The sequence below is a fragment of the Hemiscyllium ocellatum genome, chromosome 3 (assembly GCF_020745735.1).
Source record: "Hemiscyllium ocellatum isolate sHemOce1 chromosome 3, sHemOce1.pat.X.cur, whole genome shotgun sequence".
Taxonomy (NCBI): domain Eukaryota; kingdom Metazoa; phylum Chordata; class Chondrichthyes; order Orectolobiformes; family Hemiscylliidae; genus Hemiscyllium; species Hemiscyllium ocellatum.
Window position 1 is genome coordinate 108,791,536 of NC_083403.1, and position 20,604 is coordinate 108,812,139.

Below are 20,604 nucleotides of genomic sequence, written 5' to 3' on the forward strand. Positions count from 1 at the left end.
ACAGTTTAATGAACAGATCACAAAGTGTAATATATCGCATAATAACAGGTCAGAGTGTAATTTACAGCAAAATATACGGGTCAGAGAGTGTAATATGCTGCATAATACACAAGTTTGACACTGTTAAATGCAGCATAACGTGTAATACACATTGGAATACAAAGTTCAGAGTGTAACATGAAGCATAATATCCAGGTCAAAAATGTTTGTGTAGCTCAATTCAGATGTCAATGTGTAACATAAACATAATGCACAGATTGGAGTAGATATGCCTCCAATTAAAAGGATCATTATACAGTGTTATACACAGGCCAGAGTGTATTGTACAGCTTAATACACAAATCTGAACAATGTAACATCCAGCATCATCCACAGGTCAGTGGCTACAAAATAGAGCAAAATACATTCGTCAGAGTGTGTAATATACACCGGTCAGAGAATGCAAAATATAGAATAAAATGCAAGTCTTTGAGTGTAGCATGTAACATAATACATATTTTAAAATGTAGTATACAGCATGTTACACCAGTCCGACAGTATAGTTTACAGCTTTATTCACTAGGTGGAAATGATAATTTACAGCATAATACACAGGCCTTTGAGGATACAATATACAGGTCTTTCAGTGTAATATGCAGCACATTATACAGGACAATGAGTGATATGCAAGATACTATACAGGTCAAAGAATTTATGATGGAGCACAATGCACATACCAGTGAGTAATATACAGTGTGTACACAAGCCCGAATTTAATATGCCTCACGGTACATTGGTTAAAGTGTTTATTATGCAGCATGTCTTTGAGTGTATTATACTTCATAATGCACAGTTTAGATTGTATAATATACAGTGTAACACAGACATCAGAGTGAATAATATATATATAGGCTAGATTGTGACCCCATTTTGAAGGGCATAATCCTATATATTTAAGTGAGAAGTGTGAGACCTATTCATAAAGCTGATTAAAAAATCTCATCTATCACAGCCCATCCACATCAACACTACAGTCAAGAAAGCACTTAAAAATGAGTTGCTGGAAAAGCGCAGCAGATCAGGCAGCATCAAAGGAACAGGAGAATCGACGTTTCGGGCATAAGCCCTTCTTCAGGCTTCGCCCGAAACGTCGATTCTCCTGTTCCTTTGATGCTGCCTGCCCTGCTGCGCTTTTCCAGCAACACATTTTTAAGCTCTGATCTCCAGCATCTGCAGTCCTCACTTTGTCCTAGTCAAGAAAGCACACCAACACCTTTACTTCCTCAGAAGGCTGAGGAAATTTGTCATGCCCACAATTAATGTTACCAATTTTCATAGATGCACATAGAAAACATCCAATCCGGATGCAGCACAGCTTGCTATGGCAACTGGTCTGCTCAAGACTGCAAAAAATTACAGAGAGGTGTGAACTCAGCCCAGTCCATCATGCAAACCAGCCTTCCTTCCATTAACTTTGTCTACACGTCTCGCTGCCTTGGGAAAGCAGTCAATATAGACCCCTTCCACCTGTGTTACACTTACTTCCACTCTCTTCCATCGAGCAAAAGTTTGAAATCATGTACTAACAGATTTAAGAACAGCTTCTTCAGCTGTTATCAGATTTATGAATGGACCTTCCATATATTGAAATTGATCTTTCTCTGCATCGTCTCTGTAGCTGCAACACTGCAGTCTGCATTCTGTTCCATTAGCCTGATGTATTTATGTCAGGTATTATTTATCTGGTGAACACGCAATATAATTCTTTTCACTGCAAATCAGTACATGTAACATTAACAACTCAACTCAAATCAAACATTTCTCAGCTCATTTCAAGGTACACAGACCTTTGATCTATAAGACACTCAGAAAATAACAGATTAGTTGCTGCAAATGTCAGTCATCTCATGGAAAGAGAGACTTGTTTTAAAGTTGGAACTTTGACACACCCAAAGTCTTTCACAGCCAATGGTGTACTTTGAAAGCTGAGTCATTATTCTAATATGACATCAACTTTCAGACAGCAAGCTCCTACAAATGTTTTCACTCCAAAGACAACATCAATAGTGTAAGCATCAGGATAGTGATGAATCTAATCCCAATTGGATTCTCAGTTGTCAGGGATAGTTCCCCAGATCTATGGGGTTTGGACTTTTTGCATTAATCTGGATACCCAGCACATCTGCCTCCCTCCTGCTTAAGCTGTCACTTACCGATGATGCAGAATGGCTTCCGCACAAAGCGAATACGCCCCATCCAGCCACGATATCGACAGCAGCAGCCTGCTGCCCAGATCCGGATGATGAACTCAAGACCAAACACCACGATCATCACAAACTCCTGTCAGCAAAACAAATTCTGTGTCGGCTCACTGTTACTGTTGTCATGCTGAAGAGAGCGCGCTATTGATGGGAGATAGTCACTATAATGATAAGCAGTAGGATCAAGACATGTGGAAAGAGTGAATACAACTAGCGGGAGTTTATCATTGTATAAAGGGAAGTAAAGTCACTCTATTTCGACTGAACCAATGGGCTGCACTCTCATTAGATAGCAAGCGACAGAGAGAAACCGCTGGTGGTGGTCTAACCTGAGGGTCACCATGCAATTGGAGGGGAGTGATTGAGAAGGAGCTTCCCAGGTGTCCCAGCCAATATCTATCCCTCAATCAACAACACCAAAAACAGAGGATATGGTCAATTTCACATTGCATTTGGTGGGAGTTTGCTCAGTACAAGTTAGTTGTTATTTCCTCATTGCAGTACTTAATTTAAAAGAGCTTCATTGTCTGGGAACAGCCTTCATAGGCTGGATGTTTGTGGAAAGTGCAATACAGGGCGACACCCGTATCCGCGGAATCATTTTCCGCAGTTTCAGTTATCCATGGCCTGATCATATGATAGGGAACCTTCCAGAATCATGGACCAGGGGGGCTACCAGGAAGGTAAATTTCCCAAATTAAATGAATGGGTCCACTTCTATCCGTGGTTTCGGGCTTCCGTGGTAGGTCCTGGAACACATTCCCCATGGGAATGGGGGGACTACTGTATATGTAAATACAAGCCTTTCACTCTTTTGCAGTACTGATGGAGGTTGTGTCAGATGAACTCTTGTGACTGACATCCTGAATAATTAACACCACCAAACAGCACAGCGCATCATTCACAAAACAGTCCCTGCGACTGATATTAAAAAGAAAAAAATTTACACCTACATGACAAAATTAACAGATCAATTTTCTCCAAATTGGCTCATAGGAGCATTATGCTGAGAATGAGCCACAAAAGGTGAGGGTGAACAGTACTGTCGAATGGGCAATACAAATGGAGTATAGTACTGTTAGAGAGTCAGTACCGAGGGAGGGCCGCACTGTCAGAGGGTCAGTACCGAGGGAGGGCTGCACTGTCAGAGGGTCAGTACTGAGGAGGGACTGTATTGACATGGTTCAGTATGGAGGAAGAGGTGTACTGACAGAGAATCAGTGCTGAGGGAATGTTGCACTATGTGAGTGTCAGTACTGAGGGAGTGCTGCACTGTCAAAGGGTCAGTGATGAGGGAGTGGCACACCATCACAGGGTCAGTACTGAGTGAGTGCCAAGGGAGTGTTGCATTGTGGGAATGTCAGTACTGAGGGAGTGCTGCACCATCAGAGGGTCAGTGCTGAAGGAGTGCCACACCATCACTGGGTCAGTACTGAGTGAGTACCAAGGGAGTGTTGCACTGTGGAATAGTCAGTACTGTGGGGATGCTGTCCTGTCAGAGGGTCAGTACTGAGGGTGTGCAGCACTGTTGGATAGTCTGCATGATAGGAGTGCTGTATTGTTAGCTGCTCAGCTCTTAAAGAAGCAAATACTTTAACTTGATGATCTATCTGTGCTTTCTGGAGTAGATCCAATGGAGTTACCTTGTACAAAAGTAGAGAAATTCTCCCTGGTGACCTGGGACAATATTTATCCTTAGCCTGTGAGTGCATGATGGTGGAGTGGTGGTGGATGGATGAGAGGGGTGGCGACTGTGTGGAATGTGAGAGTGTCGGCTGGGCAAGTGCAGGATTACTGCAGGAGAGTGAATTTGTGAATAATGGTGAATGTGAGAGGATGGCTGTGTTTTACATAGAGCTGAATTGAGCAAAGCTGTGCTGAACTGAGCTGAGCTGTGCTGTGAGCTGAGCTGGGTGTGGTGGATTCCCTGATTTTCATCTGACAGCAGTGCTCCTGTGATTCCAGCTCGATCATGATCCCAGTCTAAACTTTATCAGCCTGTCACTTGCTGAATAATTTTGGCACCTTCTACTGAAGCAGGTTTTCAACTTTTACGATTTCCAATTTGAACTGGGCACTATTAATTTTAACGTAACATCATTCGGTCTGAGCACCAACAATAACAATCCCATTTCCGTCCATTTGACATGCTTCAGCACAAAGGGTCAGATTTTTGACTCCCCTGCAGAGGGAACACATACACTGATCTATAAATGATTCCCTCATTTCAAAAGGCACACAGAAATTAGGAGCAATAGTAGACCATTCAGCACTTTCATTCAATAAGGACAAGGATGATCTGATTATAATCTCAAATCCACATTCCTGCCTACTCCTGATAACCTTTCACCTCCTGACTTAACAACGATCGATCTGACGTGGGACCTTGTCAAATGCCTTCTGGTCCTAAATACAATACATTGACCAATTAGCCTTTACCCACAGCATATATTATTTCTTCAAAGAAGCTCAATAGATATTTCCCTCTCACAAACCACACTGGTTCTTCCCAAGTACCTTGAACTTATCCAAGTTCACTGCTTTAACTTAGTTAATAATAGGTTCTGACAATTATGTGAAGCTCTCACCAAGATGAAGAGACAATGTGAAGCAAGAACGGTGTGCTCCGGGATGGTCGAAAGTACGGACAGAACCAAACAGCTGAAGACCAGGACAAACCTGTGGACCAAATAGAGAAGATGGTCACTTAGAGGGCATGGATATTGAGACGGTGGGTCAGTTAGAGGAAATGGTCAATCAGTGCAGCCAGACAGAGAGAGAGGGGCGATCAGTCAGGATGCACAGTGAGTTAGAGGGGATCAACAGGTAGAGAAAGTGGTCAATTAGAGGGAGTGGTCAGTTGGAGGGGATGGTCAGTTAGGAAGGGTAGTCAGTTAGAGGGAGCAGTCAGTTAGGGATGGTGGTCATCTAGAGAGGGTGGTCAGTTAGAGAGGGCTGTCAGTAGGACGGAGCAGTCAGTTAGAAGGGAAGTCAGTGAGAGGGAGCAATCAGTTAGAAGGGAAGTCAGTGAGAGGGGGTGGTCAGTTAGAAGGGAGGTCTGTTAGAGAGGACGGTCAGTTCGAGAAGGTGGGCAGTCAGAGGGAGTGGTCAGTCAGAGAGGGCAGTCAGTTAGTGGGGCGGTCAGATAGAGAGGACGATCATTTAGAATGGAAGTCAGTTACAGAGGGTGGTCAGTTCGAGAAGGCGGTCAGTGAGAGGGAGTGGTCAGTTTGAGAGGGCAGTCAGCTAGGGAGGCAGTCGGTTAGAGAGGGCAGTCAATTAGAGGGGGCAGTCAGTTAGAGCGACCAATCAGCTAGAGAGCATGGTCAGTTAGAGAGGATGGTCAGACAGAGAGAGTGGTCAGTCAGATGGAGCAGTGAGTTACAGGGGGTGGTCAGTGAGAGGAGGCAGTGAGTTAAAGAAGGTGGTCAGTCAGAGGGAGCAGTGAGTTAGAGAGGGTGGTCAGTCAGGGTGGGCAGTAAGTTAGAGAGGGTGGTCAGTCAGAGGGAGCAGTGAGTTAGAGAGGGTGGTCAGTCAGAGGGAGCAGTGAGTTAGAGAGGGTGGTCAGTCAGGGTGGGCAGTGAGTTAGAGAGGGTGATCAGTCAGAGGGAGCAGTGAGTTAGAGAGGGACGGTCAGTCAGAGGGAGCAGTGAGTTAGAGAGGGTGGTCTGTCAAGGGAAGCAGTGAGTTAGAGGGGGTCAGTCAGAGGGAGCAGTGCGTTAGAGGGGTGGTCAGTCAGTGGGAGCAGTCAGTCAGAGGTGGCGGTCCGTCAGAAGGGGCAGTGGGGTAGAGGGATGGTCAGTCAGAGGGAGTAGCGCGTTAGAGGGGTGGTCAGTCAGAGGGAGCAGTGAGATAGAGAGGCGGTCAGTCAGACGGAGCAATGAGATAGAGGGGCTGGTCAGTCAGAGGGAGCATTGAGTTAGAGGGGGTGGTCAGTCGGGGGAGCAGGATTTAGAGGGGCAGTCACTCAGAATGAGCAGTGAGTTAGAGAGGCGGTCAGTCAGAGGGAGCAGTGAGTTTTAGGGGCAGTCAGTCAGAGAGAGCAGAGAGCTAAAGGGGTGATCTGTCAGGGGGAGCAGTGAGTTAGAGGGTGGTCAGTCAGATGGAGCAGTCAGTTGGAGGGGGTCCGTCAGAGGGGCAGTGAGGTAGAGGGGTTGGTCAGACAGAGGGAGTAGTGTGATATAGGGGGTGATCAGTCAGAGTGAGCAGTGAGTTAGAGGGGCGGTCAGTCAGGGGGAGCAGTGAGTTAGAGGGGGTGGTCAGTCCGAGGGAGCAGTCAGTCAGAGGGCGCAGTCATGCAGAGGGAGGGGTGGGTTAGAGGGGGTGGTCAGTCAGAGGGAGCAGTGAGTTAGAGGGTGGTCTGTCAGAGGAGGCAGTGAGTTAGAGGGGCGGTCAGTCAGAGGGAGCAGAGTGTTAGAGTGGCGGTCAGTCAGAGGGAGCAGTGAGTTAGAGGGGCAGTCAGTCAGAGGGAGCGGTGGGTTAGAGAGTGGTAAGTCAGAAGGAACAGTCAGTTCGAGGGGTGATCAGTCAGAGGGAGCAGTCAGTTAGAGGGCAGGGTCCGTCAGAGTGAGCAGTGTGTTGGAGGGAGGTCAGTCATGAGGGAGCAGTGCGTTAGACGGGCGGTCAGTCAGAGGGAGTAATGAGTTAGAGGGGTGATCAGTCAGAGGAAACAGTGAATTAGAGGGGGCAGTCAGTCAGAGGGAGCAGAGAGTTAGAGGGGTTTGTCAGTCAGAGGGAGCAGTCAGTTAGAGGGGGCATCAGTCAGTGGGAGATGTGAGTTAGAGGGCTGTTAGTCAGAGGGAGGAGTGAGGTAGAGGGGCGGCCAGTCAGGGGAGCAGTGAGATAGAGGGGCGGTCAGTCAGGGGGAGCAGTGAGATAGAGGGGCGGTCAGTCATGGGGAGCAGTGAGTTAGAGGGGGTGGGCAGTCAGAGGGAGCAGTGAGTTAGAGGGGGCGGTCAGTCGGGGGAGCAGGATTTAGAGGGGCAGTCAGTCAGAAGGAGCAGTGCGTTAAAGGGGTGGTCAGTCAGAGGGAGCAGTGAGATGGAGGGGGTGGTCAGTCAGAGGGAGCAGTCAGGTAGAGGGAGCAGTGAGATGGAGGGGGTGGTCAGTCAGAGGGAGCAGTCAGTCAGAGGGAGCAGTCAGTCAGAGGGAGCAGTCAGGTAGAGGGGCCAGTCACTCAGGGGGAAGAGAGGGTTAGAGGAGGTGATCATCAGAGGGAGCATTGAATTAGAGAGGGCTGTCAGCTGGGAAAGCAGGAGTTAGAGGGGCGGTCAATCAAAGGGAGCAGTGAGTTAGAGGGACGGTCAGTAAGAGGAAGCTGTGAGTGAGAGGGGCCGGTCACTCAGAGTGAGCAATGAGATGGGGGGATCAGTCAGAGGGCGCAGTGAGTTGGGGCGCGGAGAGTCAGAGGGAGCAGTGAGATAAAGGGGCAGTCAGTCAGGAGAGCAGTGAGTTTGAGGGCGGTCAGTCAGAGGGGGTAGTGAGGTAGAGGGGGTGGTCAGCCAGAGGGAGCAGTCAGTCAGAGGGAACAGTCAGTAGAAGGGGGCAGTCGGTCAGAGGGAACGGTGAGTTAGAGGGGTGGTCAGTCAGAGGGGGCAGTCAGTTAGAGGGGGCGGTCAGTCAGAGGGAGCGGTGAGTTAGAGGGATGGTCAGTCAGAAGGGGCTGTCAGTTAGAGGGGGTAGTCAGTCAGAGGGAGCGGAGAGTTAGAGGGTGTGGTCATTCAGAGGGAGCAGTCAGTTAGAGGGGGCAGTTGGTCAGAAGGAGGGGTGAGTTAGAGGGGGCTGTCAGTCAGAGCGAGCAGTGAATTAGAGGGTGGTCTGTCAGAGGAGGCAATGAGTTAGAGGGGCGGTCAGTCAGAGAGAGCAGTGAGTCAGAGGGACGGTCAGTCAAAAGAGGCAGTGAGTTAGAGGGGTAGTCAGTCAGAGGGAGCAGTGAGTTAGAGGGGCGGTCAGTCAGAGGGAGCAGTGGGCTAGAGAGTGGTAAGTCAGAAGGAACTGTCAGTTCGAGGGGCGATCAGTCAGAGGGAGCAGTCAGTTAGAGGGCGGAGTCCGTCAGAGTGAGCAGTGTGTTGGAGGGAGGTCAGTCATGAGGGAGCAGTGCGTTAGAGGGGCAGTCAGTCAGAGGGAGTAATGAGTTAGAAAGGTGATCAGTCAGAGGAAACAGTGAATTAGAGGGGGCAGTCAGTCGGAGGGAGCAGAGAGTTAGAGGGGTTTGTCAGTCAGAGGGAGCAGTGAGTTAGAGGGGTTGTTAGTCAGAGGGAGGAGTGAGGTAGAGGGGTGGCCAGTCAGGGGAGCATTGAGTTTGAGTGACGGTCAGTCAGAGGGCAGTGATTTAGAGAGGGCGGTCAGTCAGAGAGAACAGTCAGTTGGAGAGGGTGGTCAGTCAGAGGGAGCAGTGAGTTAGAGGGAGCAGTCAGTCAGAGGGAGCAGTCAGTCAGAGGGAGCAGTCAGTTAGAGGGTGCGGTCAGTTTGAGGGAGCCGTGAGATGGAGGCGGTGGTCAGTCAGGTGGAGCATTGAATTAGAGAGGGCGGTCAGCTGGGAAAGCAGGAGTTAGAGGGGCGGTCAGTCAAAGGGAGCAGTGAGTTAGAGGGGGCGGTCAGTCAGGGAAGCAGGATTTAGAGGGGCAGACACTCAGAAGGAGAAGTGAGTTAAAGGGGTGGTCAGTCAGAGGGAGCAGTGAGATGGAGGGGGAGGTCAGTCAGAGGGAGCAGTGAGATGGAGGGGGTGGTCAGTCAGAGAGAGCAGTGATTTAGAGAGGGCGATCAGTCAGACAGAGCAGTCAGTTAGAGGGTGGTCAGTCAGAGGGAGCAGTGAGTTAGAGGGGCAGTCAGTCAGAGGGAGCGGAGAGTTAGAGAAGGTGGTCTGTCAAGGGGAGCAGAGAGTTGGAGGGGTGGTCAGTCAGAGGGAGCAGTCAGTTGGAGGGGCAGTCAGTCAGAGAGAGCAGTGAGTTAGAGGGTGTGGTCAGTCAGAGGGAGCAGTCACTCAGAGGGAGTGTAGAGTTAGAGGGGGTGGTGAGTCAGAGGGAGCAGTGAATTAGAGAGCATGGTCAGTCGGGGGAGCAGGAGTTAGGGTGGGCGATCAGTCAGAGGGAGCAGTGAGTTAGAGGGGGCAGTCAGTTAGAGGGAGCAGTGAGTTAGAGGGGGCAGTCAGTCAGAGCGAGCAGTGAATTTGAGAGGCGGTCAGTCAGAGGGAGCAGTGAGTTAGAGGGTCAGTCAGTCAGAGGGAGCAGTGAGTTAGAGGGTCAGTCAGTCAGAGGGAGCAGTGAGTTATATGGACGGTCATTCAGAGGGAGCAGTGAGTTAGAGAAGGTGGTCAGTCAGAGCGAGCAGTGAATTTGAGAGGCGGTCAGTCTGAGGGAACAGTGGGTTAGAGGGTGCGGTCAGTTAGAGGGAGCAGTCAGTTAGTGGCGTCGGTCAGTCGGAGGGAACAATGAGCTAAAGAGGGTGGTGAGTGAGAGTGAGCGGTGAGTTACATTGGCGGTCAGTCAGTCAGAGGGAGCAGTGAGTTAGAGAGGGGTGGTCAGTCAGAGAGAGCAGTGAGTTAGAGAGGGGTGGTCAGTCAGAGGGAGCAGTCAGTTAGAGGGGCAGTCAGTCAGAGGGAGGAGTGAGTTAGAGGGGGTGGTCAGTCAGCGGGAGCAGTGAGTTAGAGGGCGGTCATTCAGAATGAACAGTGAGTTAGAGCGGCGGTCAGTCGGAGGGGGCAGTAAGTTAGTGGGGCGGTCAGTTAAAGGAGCGATCAGTCAGAGGGAGCAGTCAGTTAGAGGGGGTGGGTAGTCAGAGGGAGCAGTCAGTTAGAGGGGGTGGTCAGTCAGAGGGAGTAGTGTGTATAAGGGGCGGTCAGTCAGAGGGCGCAGTGAGTTGGAGAGTTTGGTCAGTCAGAGGGAGCAGTCAGTCAGAGAGTGCGGTCAGTCAGAGGGAGCAGTCAGTTAGTGGTGTCGATCAGTCGGAGGGAACAGTGAGTTACATGGTCAGTCAGTCATAGGAAGTAGTGAGATAGAGGGTCAGTCAATCAGAGGGAGCAGGGAGTTATAGGGGTGGTCAGTCAGAGGGAGCAGTGAGATGGAGGATGGCCAGTCAGAGGAGGCATTGAGATAGAGGGGCTGGTCAGTCAGAGGGAGCAGTGAGTTAGAGGGACGGTCAGTAAGAGGAAGCTGTGAGTGAGAGGGGCCGGTCACTCGGAGTGAGCAATGGGATAGGGGGGATCAGTCAGAGGGCGCAGTGAGTTGGGGGGCGGTGAGTCAGAGGGAGCAGTGAGATAAAGGGGAAGTCAGTCAGGAGAGCAGTGAGTTTGAGGGTGGTCAGTCAGAGGGGGCAGTGAGGTAGAGGGGGTGGTCAGTCAGAGGGAACAGTCAGTTAGAGGGGGCAGTCAGTCAGAGGGAGCAGTGAGTTAGAGGGGGTGGTCATTCAGAGGGAGCAGCCAGTTAGAGGGGGAAGTCGGTCAGAGGGAGCGGTGAGTTAGAGGGGGTGGTCAGTCAGAGGGAGCAGTGAGTCAGAGTGAGGAGTGAGTTAGAGGGGGCAGTCAGTCAGAGGGAGCAGTGAGTCAGAGAAGGTGGTCTGGCAAGGGGAGCAGTGAGTTAGAGGAGTGGTCAGTCAGAGGAAGCAGTCAGTTCGAGGGGGCGGTCAGTCAGAGGGTGCGGTGAGTTAGAGGGAGTGGTCAGTCAGAGTACGCAGTGATTTATAGAGGGTGATCAGTCAGAGGGAGCAGTGAGTTAGTGGGGCGGTCAGTTAGAGTAGCGATCAGTCAGAGGGAGCAGTCAGTTAGAGGGGGCGGTCAGTCAGAGGGTGCGGTGAGTTAGAGGGAGTGGTCAGTCAGAGTACGCAGTGATTTAGAGAGGGTGGTTTAGTCAGAGGGAGTAGTGAGTTAGAGGGGCGGTCCGTAAGAGGAAGCAGTGAGTTAGGGGGTGGTCAGTCTGAGGGAGGAGTGAGTTAGAGAGGGATCAGTCAGAGGGGCGATCAGTCAGAGGGCGTAGTGAGTTTGAGGGGTGGTCAGTCAGGGGGAACAGTGAGGTAGTGGGGTGGTCAGCCAGAGGGAGCAGTGAGTTAGAGGGGCAGTCAGTCAGAGGGAGGAGTGAGTTAGAGGGGGTGGTCAGTCAGAGAGAGCAGTGAGTTAGAGAGGGGTGGTCAGTCAGAGGGAGCAGTCAGTTAGAGGGGCAGTCAGTCAGAGGGAGGAGTGAGTTAGAGGGGGTGGTCAGTCAGAGGGAGCAGTCAGTCAGAGGGAGCAGTTAGTTAGTGGTGTTGGTCAGTCGGAGGGAACAGTGAGCTAAAGAGGGTGGTGAGTCAGAGGGAGCAGTGAGTTAGAGGGTCAGTCAGTCAGAGGAAGCAGTGAGTTAGAGGGTCAGTCAGTCAGAGGAAGCAGTGAGTTAGAGGGTCAGTCAGTCAGAGGGAGCAGGGAGTTATATGGACGGTCATTCAGAGGGAGCAGTGAGTTAGAGAAGGTGGTCTGTCAAGGGGAGCAGTCAGTTAGAGGGGGTAGTCAGAGGGACCAGTCAGTCAGAGGGAGCGTAGAGTTAGAGGGGGTAGTGAGTCAGAGGGAGCAGTCAGTCAGAGGGAGCGTAGAGTTAGAGGGGGTGGTGAGTCAGAGGCTGCAGTGAATTAGAGAGGGTGGTCATTTGGGGAGCAAGAGTTAGGGGGGGCGACCAGTCAGAGGAAGCAGTGATTTAGAGAGTGGTCAGACAGAAGAGGCAATGAGTTAGATGGGTGGTCAGTCAGAGGGAGCAGTGAGTTAGAAGTGCGGTCAGTCAGAGGGAGCAATGAGTTAGAGGGGGCGGTCAGACAGAGGGAACAGTGAGTTAGAGGGGGTGGTAAGTCGGGGGAGCAGTGAGTTAGGGGGGCGATCAGTCAGAGGGAGCAGTGAGTTTGAGAGGCTGTCAGTCAGAGGGAACAGTGAGTTAGAGGGGTTGTCAGTCATCGGGAGCACTCAGTTTGACGGAGTGGTCAGTCAGAGGGTGCGGTGAGTTAGAGGGGCAGTCAGTCAGAGGGAGCAGTGAGTTAGAGGGGGCGGTCAGTCAGAGGGAGCAGTGAGTTAGAGGGCTGGTCAGTCGGGGGAGCAGTGAGTTAGAGGGGGCGGTCAGTCAGAGGGCGCAGTGAGTTAGAGAAGGTGGTCTGTCAAGGGGAGCAGAGAGTTGGAGGGGCAGTCAGTCAGAGGGAGCGGTGAGTTAGAAGGACAGTCAGTCAGAGAGAGCAGTGAGTTAGAGGGTGTGGTCAGTCAGAGGGAGCAGTCACTCAGAGGGAGTGTAGAGTTAGAGGGGGTGGTGAGTCAGAGGGAGCAGTGAATTAGAGAGCATGGTCAGTCGGGGGAGCAGGAGTTAGCGTGGGCGATCAGTCAGATGGAGCAGTGAGTTAGAGGGGGCAGTCAGTCAGAGCGAGCAGTGAATTTGAGAGGCGGTCAGTCTGAGGGAACAGTGGGTTAGAGGGTGCGGTCAGTTAGAGGGAGCAGTCAGTTAGTGGCGTCGGTCAGTCGGAGGGAACAATGAGCTAAAGAGGGTGGTGAGTGAGAGTGAGCGGTGAGTTACATTGGTGTTCAGTCAGTCAGAGGGAGCAGTGAGTTAGAGAGGGGTGGTCAGTCAGAGAGAGCAGTGAGTTAGAGAGGGGTAGTCAGTCAGAGGGAGCAGTCAGTTAGAGGGGCAGTCAGTCAGAGGGAGGAGTGAGTTAGAGGGGGTGGTCAGTCAGCGGGAGCAGTGAGTTAGAGGGCGGTCATTCAGAATGAACAGTGAGTTAGAGCGGCGGTCAGTCGGAGGGGGCAGTAAGTTAGTGCGGCGGCCAGTTAAAGGAGCGATCAGTCAGAGGGAGCAGTCAGTTAGAGGGGGTGGGCAGTCAGAGGGAGCAGTCAGTTAGAGGGGGTGGTCAGTTAGAGGGAGTAGTGTGTATAAGGGGCGGTCAGTCAGAGGGCGCAGTGAGTTGGAGAGTTTGGTCAGTCAGAGGGAGCAGTGAGTCAGAGGGTGCGGTCAGTCAGAGGGAGCAGTCAGTTAGTGGTGTCGATCAGTCGGAGGGAACAGTGAGTTACATGGTCAGTCAGTCATAGGAAGTAGTGAGATAGAGGGTCAGTCAATCAGAGGGAGCAGGGAGTTATAGGGGTGGTCAGTCAGAGGGGGCAGTGAGATTTAGGGGGATGTCTTTCAGAGGGAGCAATGTGTTAGAGGGACGGTCAGTCAGAGGGAGCAGTGAGTTAGAGGGGGTGGTCAGTCAGAGGGAGCAGTGAGTTAGAGGGGCGGTCAGTGAGAGGAGGCAGTGAGTTAGAGGGGCGGTCAGTTAGAGGGAGCAGTAAGTTAGAGGGGGTGGTCAGTCAGTGGGAGCAGTGAATTAGAGAGAGTGGTAAGTCGGGTGAGCAGGAGTTAGGGAGGACGATCAGTCAGAGGGAGTAGTGAGTTAGAGGGTGGTCAGTCAGAGGGAACAATGAGTTTGAGAGGATGTCAGTCAGGGGGAACAGTAAGTTAGAGGGGGTGGTCAGTCAGAGGGAGCAGTGAGTTAGAGGGGGTGGTCAGTCAGATGGAGCAGTCACTCAGAGGGAGCGTAGAGTTAGAGGAGGTGGTGAGTCAGAGGGAGCAGTGAATTAGAGAGGATGGTCAGTCGGGATGCAGGAGTTAGGGTGGGCGATCAGTCAGAGGGAGCAGTGAGTTAGAGGGGGCAGTCTGTCAGAGGGAGGTGTGAGTTAGAGGGGATTGTCAGTCAGAGGGAGCAGTCAGTTAGTGGCGTCGGTCAGTCGGAGGGAACAATGAGCTAAAGAGGGTGGTGAGTCAGAGGGAGTGGTGAGTTACATTGGCGGTCAGTCAGTCAGAGGGAGCAGTGAGTTAGAGGGAGTGGTCAGTCAGAGGATGTGGTCAGTTAGAGAGGGCGGTCAGTCAGAGGGAGCAGTGAGTTAGAGGGGTGGTCAGTCAGAGGAAGTGGTCAGTTAGAGAGGGCGGTCAGTCGGGGGAGCAGTGAGTTAGAAGGAGTCGTCAGTCAGAGGGAGCGGTCAGTTAGAGGGGGTGGTCAGTCAGAGTTAGTGATCAGTTAGAGGGAGCGGTCAGTCAGAGGGAGCAGTCAGTCAGAGGGGGTGGTCAGTCAGAGTGAGTGGTCAGTTAGAGGGAGCGGTCAGTCAGAGGGGGTGGTCAGTCAGAGGGAGCAATCAGTCAGAGGGAACAGTCAGTTTGAGGAGGCGGTCAGTCAGAGGGAACAGTGAGTTCGAGGGAGTGGTCAGTCAGAGGGAGCTGTGAGTTAGAGGGGTGGTCAATCAGAGGGAGCAGTCAATCAGAGGGAGCAGTCTGTCAGAGGGAGCAGCATTTCAAGGGGGCAGTCAGTCAGAGGACACTGTGATTTAGAGAGGGCAGTAAGTCAGAGGGAGCAGTGAGTTAAGGGGGGTGGTCAGTCAGAGGGAGCAGTGAGTTCGAGAGGGTGGTTAGTCAGAGAGGGCAGTCAGTCAGAGCGAGCTGACAGTTACAGAGGCGGTCAGTCAGAGGGGGCGGTCAATTAGAGAGGGTAGTCAGTTTGAGAGGGTGGTCAATTAGAGAGGGTGATCAGTTTGAGAGGACAGTCAATTAGATGGCACAGTCAGTTAGAGGAGGTGGTCAGTTAGAGAGAGTAATGAGTTAAAAGTTAAGTTTAGACACTGGAGGTGGTTTGTTAGAGGAGACCGTAAATTAGGGGAGATGGTCAAATGGAAGGAATGATCAGGTTAAGGAGGTGGACGGTGCAAAGGGCTATTAGATACAAGGAGTGGTCACTTAGATGGCACAGTTACTTAGAGGTGATGGATACAGTCATGAATCATTGAGTTATGCACAGAATAACAGAAAAATAACAAACTTACTACATTATGGAGGATTTTGACACTGAGTTATGGAGTAACAGTACAGTAAAGACTTAATAACAGGAGAGTAAGAAACCTATTAACTTAGACTAAAAGTCTTGCAGCAGAGTCATTAACTTAGAGTAATAGTCTGTAACAGACTCATTAACTTACAGACTAACAGTCCTGTAACAGATTCACAGATTAGTCGCTTATTGAAGAATGAAATTGACAGATGCTGTAACAGATTCAGTGAACTATGAAATAACAATACTGCAAAATACTCTGTAACTCAGAGACTAACAATCCTGTGACAGTTGTAACAGTCTTACTGAGTTACACAGTAAGGGTACTGAAACAGTTTTATAGAGGAACAGCTTATTGGAGAGTGAAAGAGACAAGTTATTGAAGCATTAGAGTGGCAGGATTATGGACAGTGACTGTGGCAGGATATTCAGAGTCAGAAGAAATGCAATTACCCATAATGTACTGGCAAAAGTGAGGACTGCAGATGCTGGAAACCAGAGTCTAGATTAGAGTAGTGCTGGAAAAGCATAGCAAATCAGGCAGCATCCGAGGAGCAGGAAAATCGATGTTTCGGGCAAAAGCCCTTCATCAGGAAGAGCTGATGAAGGGCTTTTGCCCAAAACGTCGATTTTCCTGCTCCTCGGATGCTGCCTGATCTGCTGTGCTTTTCCAGCACCACTCTAATCTAGACACCTATAATGTACTGGCTCTTTGGCCTAGTCATGTGACTTATGCCTCCACTGTTAGTGTGTATTGGTGCAGTCTATGGCCCAAGTCAGTTATCAGCTGTAACAAGGTGTTGTGAAAGGTACAATAAAACCTTTGGTTCTCAGTGCTGTAAGGGACCTGTTGAATTGAAAAAGTCAGCAAGAAATGTCCAATTGAATACATGGGGATATTCTGAGCTGTAAAAGAGCCAGCTACAGAGAGAAACAGCAAGAAAGTTGAAATAACTCTACAGAAGATGGTATCGCATTACTAAGTCACCCATTAGTTACCACAATGAGCTGTCTTTGACTATAGTACTGACTCATACAGAGTCAGGCACCAGGATGTCAGTATCTCTGCTAGAGCTCCCTGACTGAACCAGATTAACAGTCCCAATCAGCTGGATGAACCTCCTTACAATCACTACAAAAGTTAATTTAAAAAAAACAACCTACAACTTTGAATGACTAGGTGAGTATAAAATGCCTGTTCATTTTCTGCTCTCTGCTGCTATGGAAATGAAAGAAAACCTGAGACTAGACTGGAATATTTTCTACATTCTGTGGCAAAACTACAAAGGGCTGGATCATTAATTTAAAAATCTGAACAAATAAGCTTAGTGACCTTGTTATCGGTGCTGCGAAAACAAAGGCTACAAGCTGTATTGTAGCTCAGATCTCATGAAAGAACAGAAAAGTTAGACTGAAGAGGTTTTGAAGGCTTTGTGCATACATTTTGAACTTCTTTTCAATAATACTTACCATCAGCTTATGTTTAATTTCAAAGTTCAGGGAAAGAGAGTGAGACTATTAATCAGTGCATGACCATATTGATGCACCAGGCTGAACTCTGTGAGGTAGAACAACTGAATAATACCTTATCAGAGATAGGATTGTCTTTCGCATAATAGATACCCCTGTGAGAGCACATCAGCTGAGACAGGAGAATTGTACTCTCAAGAGAGCTGTTGACATGTGCAGGAGCTCTGAGTCTGCCAATCATAACCTAAAAGTTATGATGCAAGAATAAATGACACTTATGTATCGAGGTTTTCCAGACCAAATGAAAATGACAGGTAGCGGGAGAAGTAAGACTAATTACAGAAGAGTCAGTCGAAAGATCAAGACCAGATAACTGGATATTGAGGGGGACATAATACAAAAGAAAATGAAGCGTGTTCAGGGTTGGGAAAGCAGTGTTCCAATTGCAAAAAAACGAAATCATTTTGTACTCGGGTGTTCAGTAGAATGAAGCAGACCGAGCCTGGAAAGCCACAAAACTTGGCACCATCAGGGCTAAACATGACAAATGGTATGTGATTGTTAGAATGTTGACTACAGGAAAGCACTGAGTGAATGTAAGTGTTAGATAGACAGTGATGCTTCATGTCAAATCATGACTTGCTCATATCTTTGCAAAGTGGGTCAAGGTGGTGACCTAAAGTTGGAGCCCAGAGCTGGAAATGTGTTGCTGGAAAAGCGCAGCAGGTCAGGAATTTCCTGAAGAAGGGCTCATGCCCGAAATGTCGATTCTCCTGCTCCTTGGATGCTGCCTGACCTGCTGCACTTTTCCAGCAACACATTTTCACCTCTGATCTCCAGCATTTGCAGTCCTCACTTTCTCCTAAAGTTGGAGCCCTCCAATTTAGATTGATTGACCAATCGATAAGATGGAATAACATTTATCCCAGGAGGAAAAACAAAGCTGACAGTCCAATGCAATGGGAAGAATGACGGTGTGAAGTTTCAGATAGTAAATATTAAGCAAAGCTAACTAAGAGTCAGGCTATAGAATTGTGCATCATGGAAACAGACCCTTCAGTCCAACTCATTCATGCCAACTAGATACTCTAATTTAATCTATTCCTATTTGCCAGCATTTGACCCAGATCAGTCTAAACCCCTCCTATTCATATACCTATCCAGGTGCATCAGCCTCCAACACTTCCTCTGGCAACTCATTCCATAAACACACCACCCTCTGCATGAAAGAGTTGCCCCTGAGATCCCTGTTATAGAATTCCCCTCTCACCCTATCTCAGTTAAAGCAAGCCTCAAGCTTGGTTTGATGAAATTTGAAGAGTTCCATAGGTCAGTAAGCAATTGACTGGTGAACAAAGAATCATAGGATTTTACAGTGCAGATGGAGGCCATTTGACCCAGTGGGTTTGTACTGGCTCCTGAAAGAGCTATCCAGCTAGTTCCACTTTCCAGCGTTAACTCTGTATCCCTCTAAATTTATCACTTTCAAATATATATATATCCAGTTCTGTTTTGAAACCTCCTACGGAATCTGCCTCCACCACTCTCCCAGGCAGCACATACCAAATGTGAACAACTGTCTGAGTAAACAAACTTCTCCTCATCCCACTCCTAGCTCTCTTGCTGATAATTTCGAAATTGTGTTGCCCCCTAGTTACTGACATATCTAATGCAAACAGAGTAACCCTTTACTCTGTCAATATTGTTCATAATTTTGAATACCTCAATAAGGTCACCTCTTGATCTTGTCTGCTCCAAGAATAATAAGCCCAATTTCTTATCTTGCCTTGCATCTAAAATCCCTCATTCATGGTCATTCTAATAAATCCCCTTTTCACTCTTACCAGGGTTTTAACATCCTTCCTGCCCAGAACTGAACACAATACTCCATGTATGGCCTGACCAATGATTTGTAGAGGTGTAGCATCATTCCTTGCTGTAAAATGTTATACCTCAATTTATAAACCCAAGAATCTTATAAGCCTTCTTAACAGTTGTTTCAACTTGCCTGGTCAACTTCAGAGAATTATGCAGGTGAATCTTGAGGTCCCGCTGCTCCCCTCAAAGTTGTCCATTGAGCTTGCATCGTCTCTCTGTGTTCCTTCTGTCAAAATGCATAACCTCAGGTATCTATCTCTGTGTTGAAATTCATTTGCCAGATGTGTGTGTGTCCTATGGTCAACTTGTCAATGTCCCTCTGAAGTTGTTCAGAGTCATTCTCATGATTCACTACTCTCCACAGCCTAGTATCATCTGCAAATTTAGAGATTTTCCCCTCAACTCATCTCCAAATTATTTAAATAAATCAGAAAAGTCAAGGGTCCCAACACCAATTCCTGGGGAACTCCACTTTCAATTTATCTCCAATGTGAGAAATACCAATCTATACCTATTCTGTTTCTTATCTTTTAGCCAATATTCCATGCTGTCGAGAACCCATCCATCCCAAACCTTTCTAATTTGCTAAACAACCTCCATTTGACACCATATCAATGATTTCAGAAAGTCCAAATATCCACAGCACTCTCTTCCTCTACTGCCTCTATCATTTCGTCAAACAACTCAGTTAAATTTGTCAGGCATGATCTGCCCTTGGCAAAGTCATGTTGATGGTCTAGCATTAAACTAAGTATAAATTTACCTTATCCTGTATTATGGCCTCCATCGGGTTTCCCACTATTGACGTCAAGCTGACAGGTCTGTAGTCTCCTGGGTTGACCTTTGCCCCTTTCTTAAACAACTGTGTCACATCTGCAATCCTCTAGTCCCCTGGGACTAATCCTGTGATCGGAGAGGCCTGAAAAACTCCTGTCAACAGCAACAGATTCTAAAGGATTCCAAAGATGTTTTTGCAGCTCTTTGAGATCTTCCTGGTGAATATCATTGCGAAACTGAACAGAGCATGAGGCAAACTCAGCACTTGCTAATGAGAGTTCCAGCTATCCTCAAGTCTAGCCAGAAAGACAAGATAGAGGAGTTGGAGAACAAGAAAATAGTCAAGAAAGTGACAACTTCTACAGACTGCACTAGCAGCTTGGTGGCAGTAAAAAACATCTGGAAAGCTGAGTACTTATGGATTCAAAGAATGTCGAAAAAACTTTAAAGGGACTTTGTTAACCATAGAATTCATTTTGTTACAGCATTCCAAGGCAAAATACTTTACCAGCCTCAATGAAAGAATTGTTATTGGCTGGATGAAAGAAAGTTTTCTAACTACATTCTAGAGGCTGTTTGAAGATCATAGATGGTTGCACATATGATTTGGCATTTCCACAGATCCACAAGCATACAATGCAGACAGCATGCAATTTTGTGTTGCCTTTCCTAAGTGGAAGCTATTGTGGATGATCTGCAAGTATATGGATGTGGAAACACAATGGAAGAAGCCAAGGTGGACCTTGTGTGGAATCTGACACAACTCCTCGACAGAGCTCACCAAATGAAGCGGAGGCAACAAGGAGATAATGTAATTGTCTGAAATTAAGGAAGGAAGGGTCACAAATCCTGCCCACAGCTGCAGTATTGCCACAGTGTGAGTCAGTGATTGTGAAGCCCTGGCTCGTGTTCCTACCTCCACACAGAGAAACACTGAAGGCAGGTTTAGCACCAGCTCCTGGAGCTTTCACTCCATTGCCGAGTATTTTATCTTAATTCACCTAAAACCAGCCAAAAAACCAGAAAAATCATGTTGTTTTATGTGTATGATGTGTCAAGTATAAATCAAACTTATGTGACCGAGTTTAAATAGTGTCAGATTGGCACGCAAGGCCAACACAAAGTGGTCAGGGATGAACAGTGAGGGGGTCAGAGGGGTCACAGTGAGGACGGACAGGGAGACAATGTGAGGACCGTCAAGAGTCACAGTCAGAAGGTCAAGGGGTCACAGTATGGCTCGTCCAGGGGTCACAGTGAGAGGGTTGGGGTCACAGTGAGGATAGTCAGTGGGGTCACAGTGAAAGGGTGAGGGAGTCGCAGTGAAGACGATAAGGGTGAAGGGATCAGGGGTCACAGTGAAGGGGTCAGGAGGTCATGGTATAGATGGTTGGTGGTCACAATGAGAATGATCTGGGGGTCATAGTGAGGATGGTCAGGAGGTCACAGGTGA

General features: G+C 48.7%; 1 protein-coding gene across 1 annotated transcript in view; it reads right to left on the reverse strand.

The window, feature by feature from the left end:
* Window positions 1–20,604, reverse strand: part of kcnq5a (potassium voltage-gated channel, KQT-like subfamily, member 5a) — a 242,651-nt gene that overhangs the window by 71,331 nt on the left and 150,716 nt on the right. The window contains exons 2-3 of the mRNA XM_060854986.1: window positions 4,829–4,919; window positions 2,193–2,319 (exon numbers count right to left, since the gene is read on the reverse strand). Of these exons, the coding sequence (XP_060710969.1) occupies window positions 2,193–2,319; window positions 4,829–4,919 (218 nt within the window). The remainder of the gene's footprint in view (window positions 1–2,192; window positions 2,320–4,828; window positions 4,920–20,604) is intronic.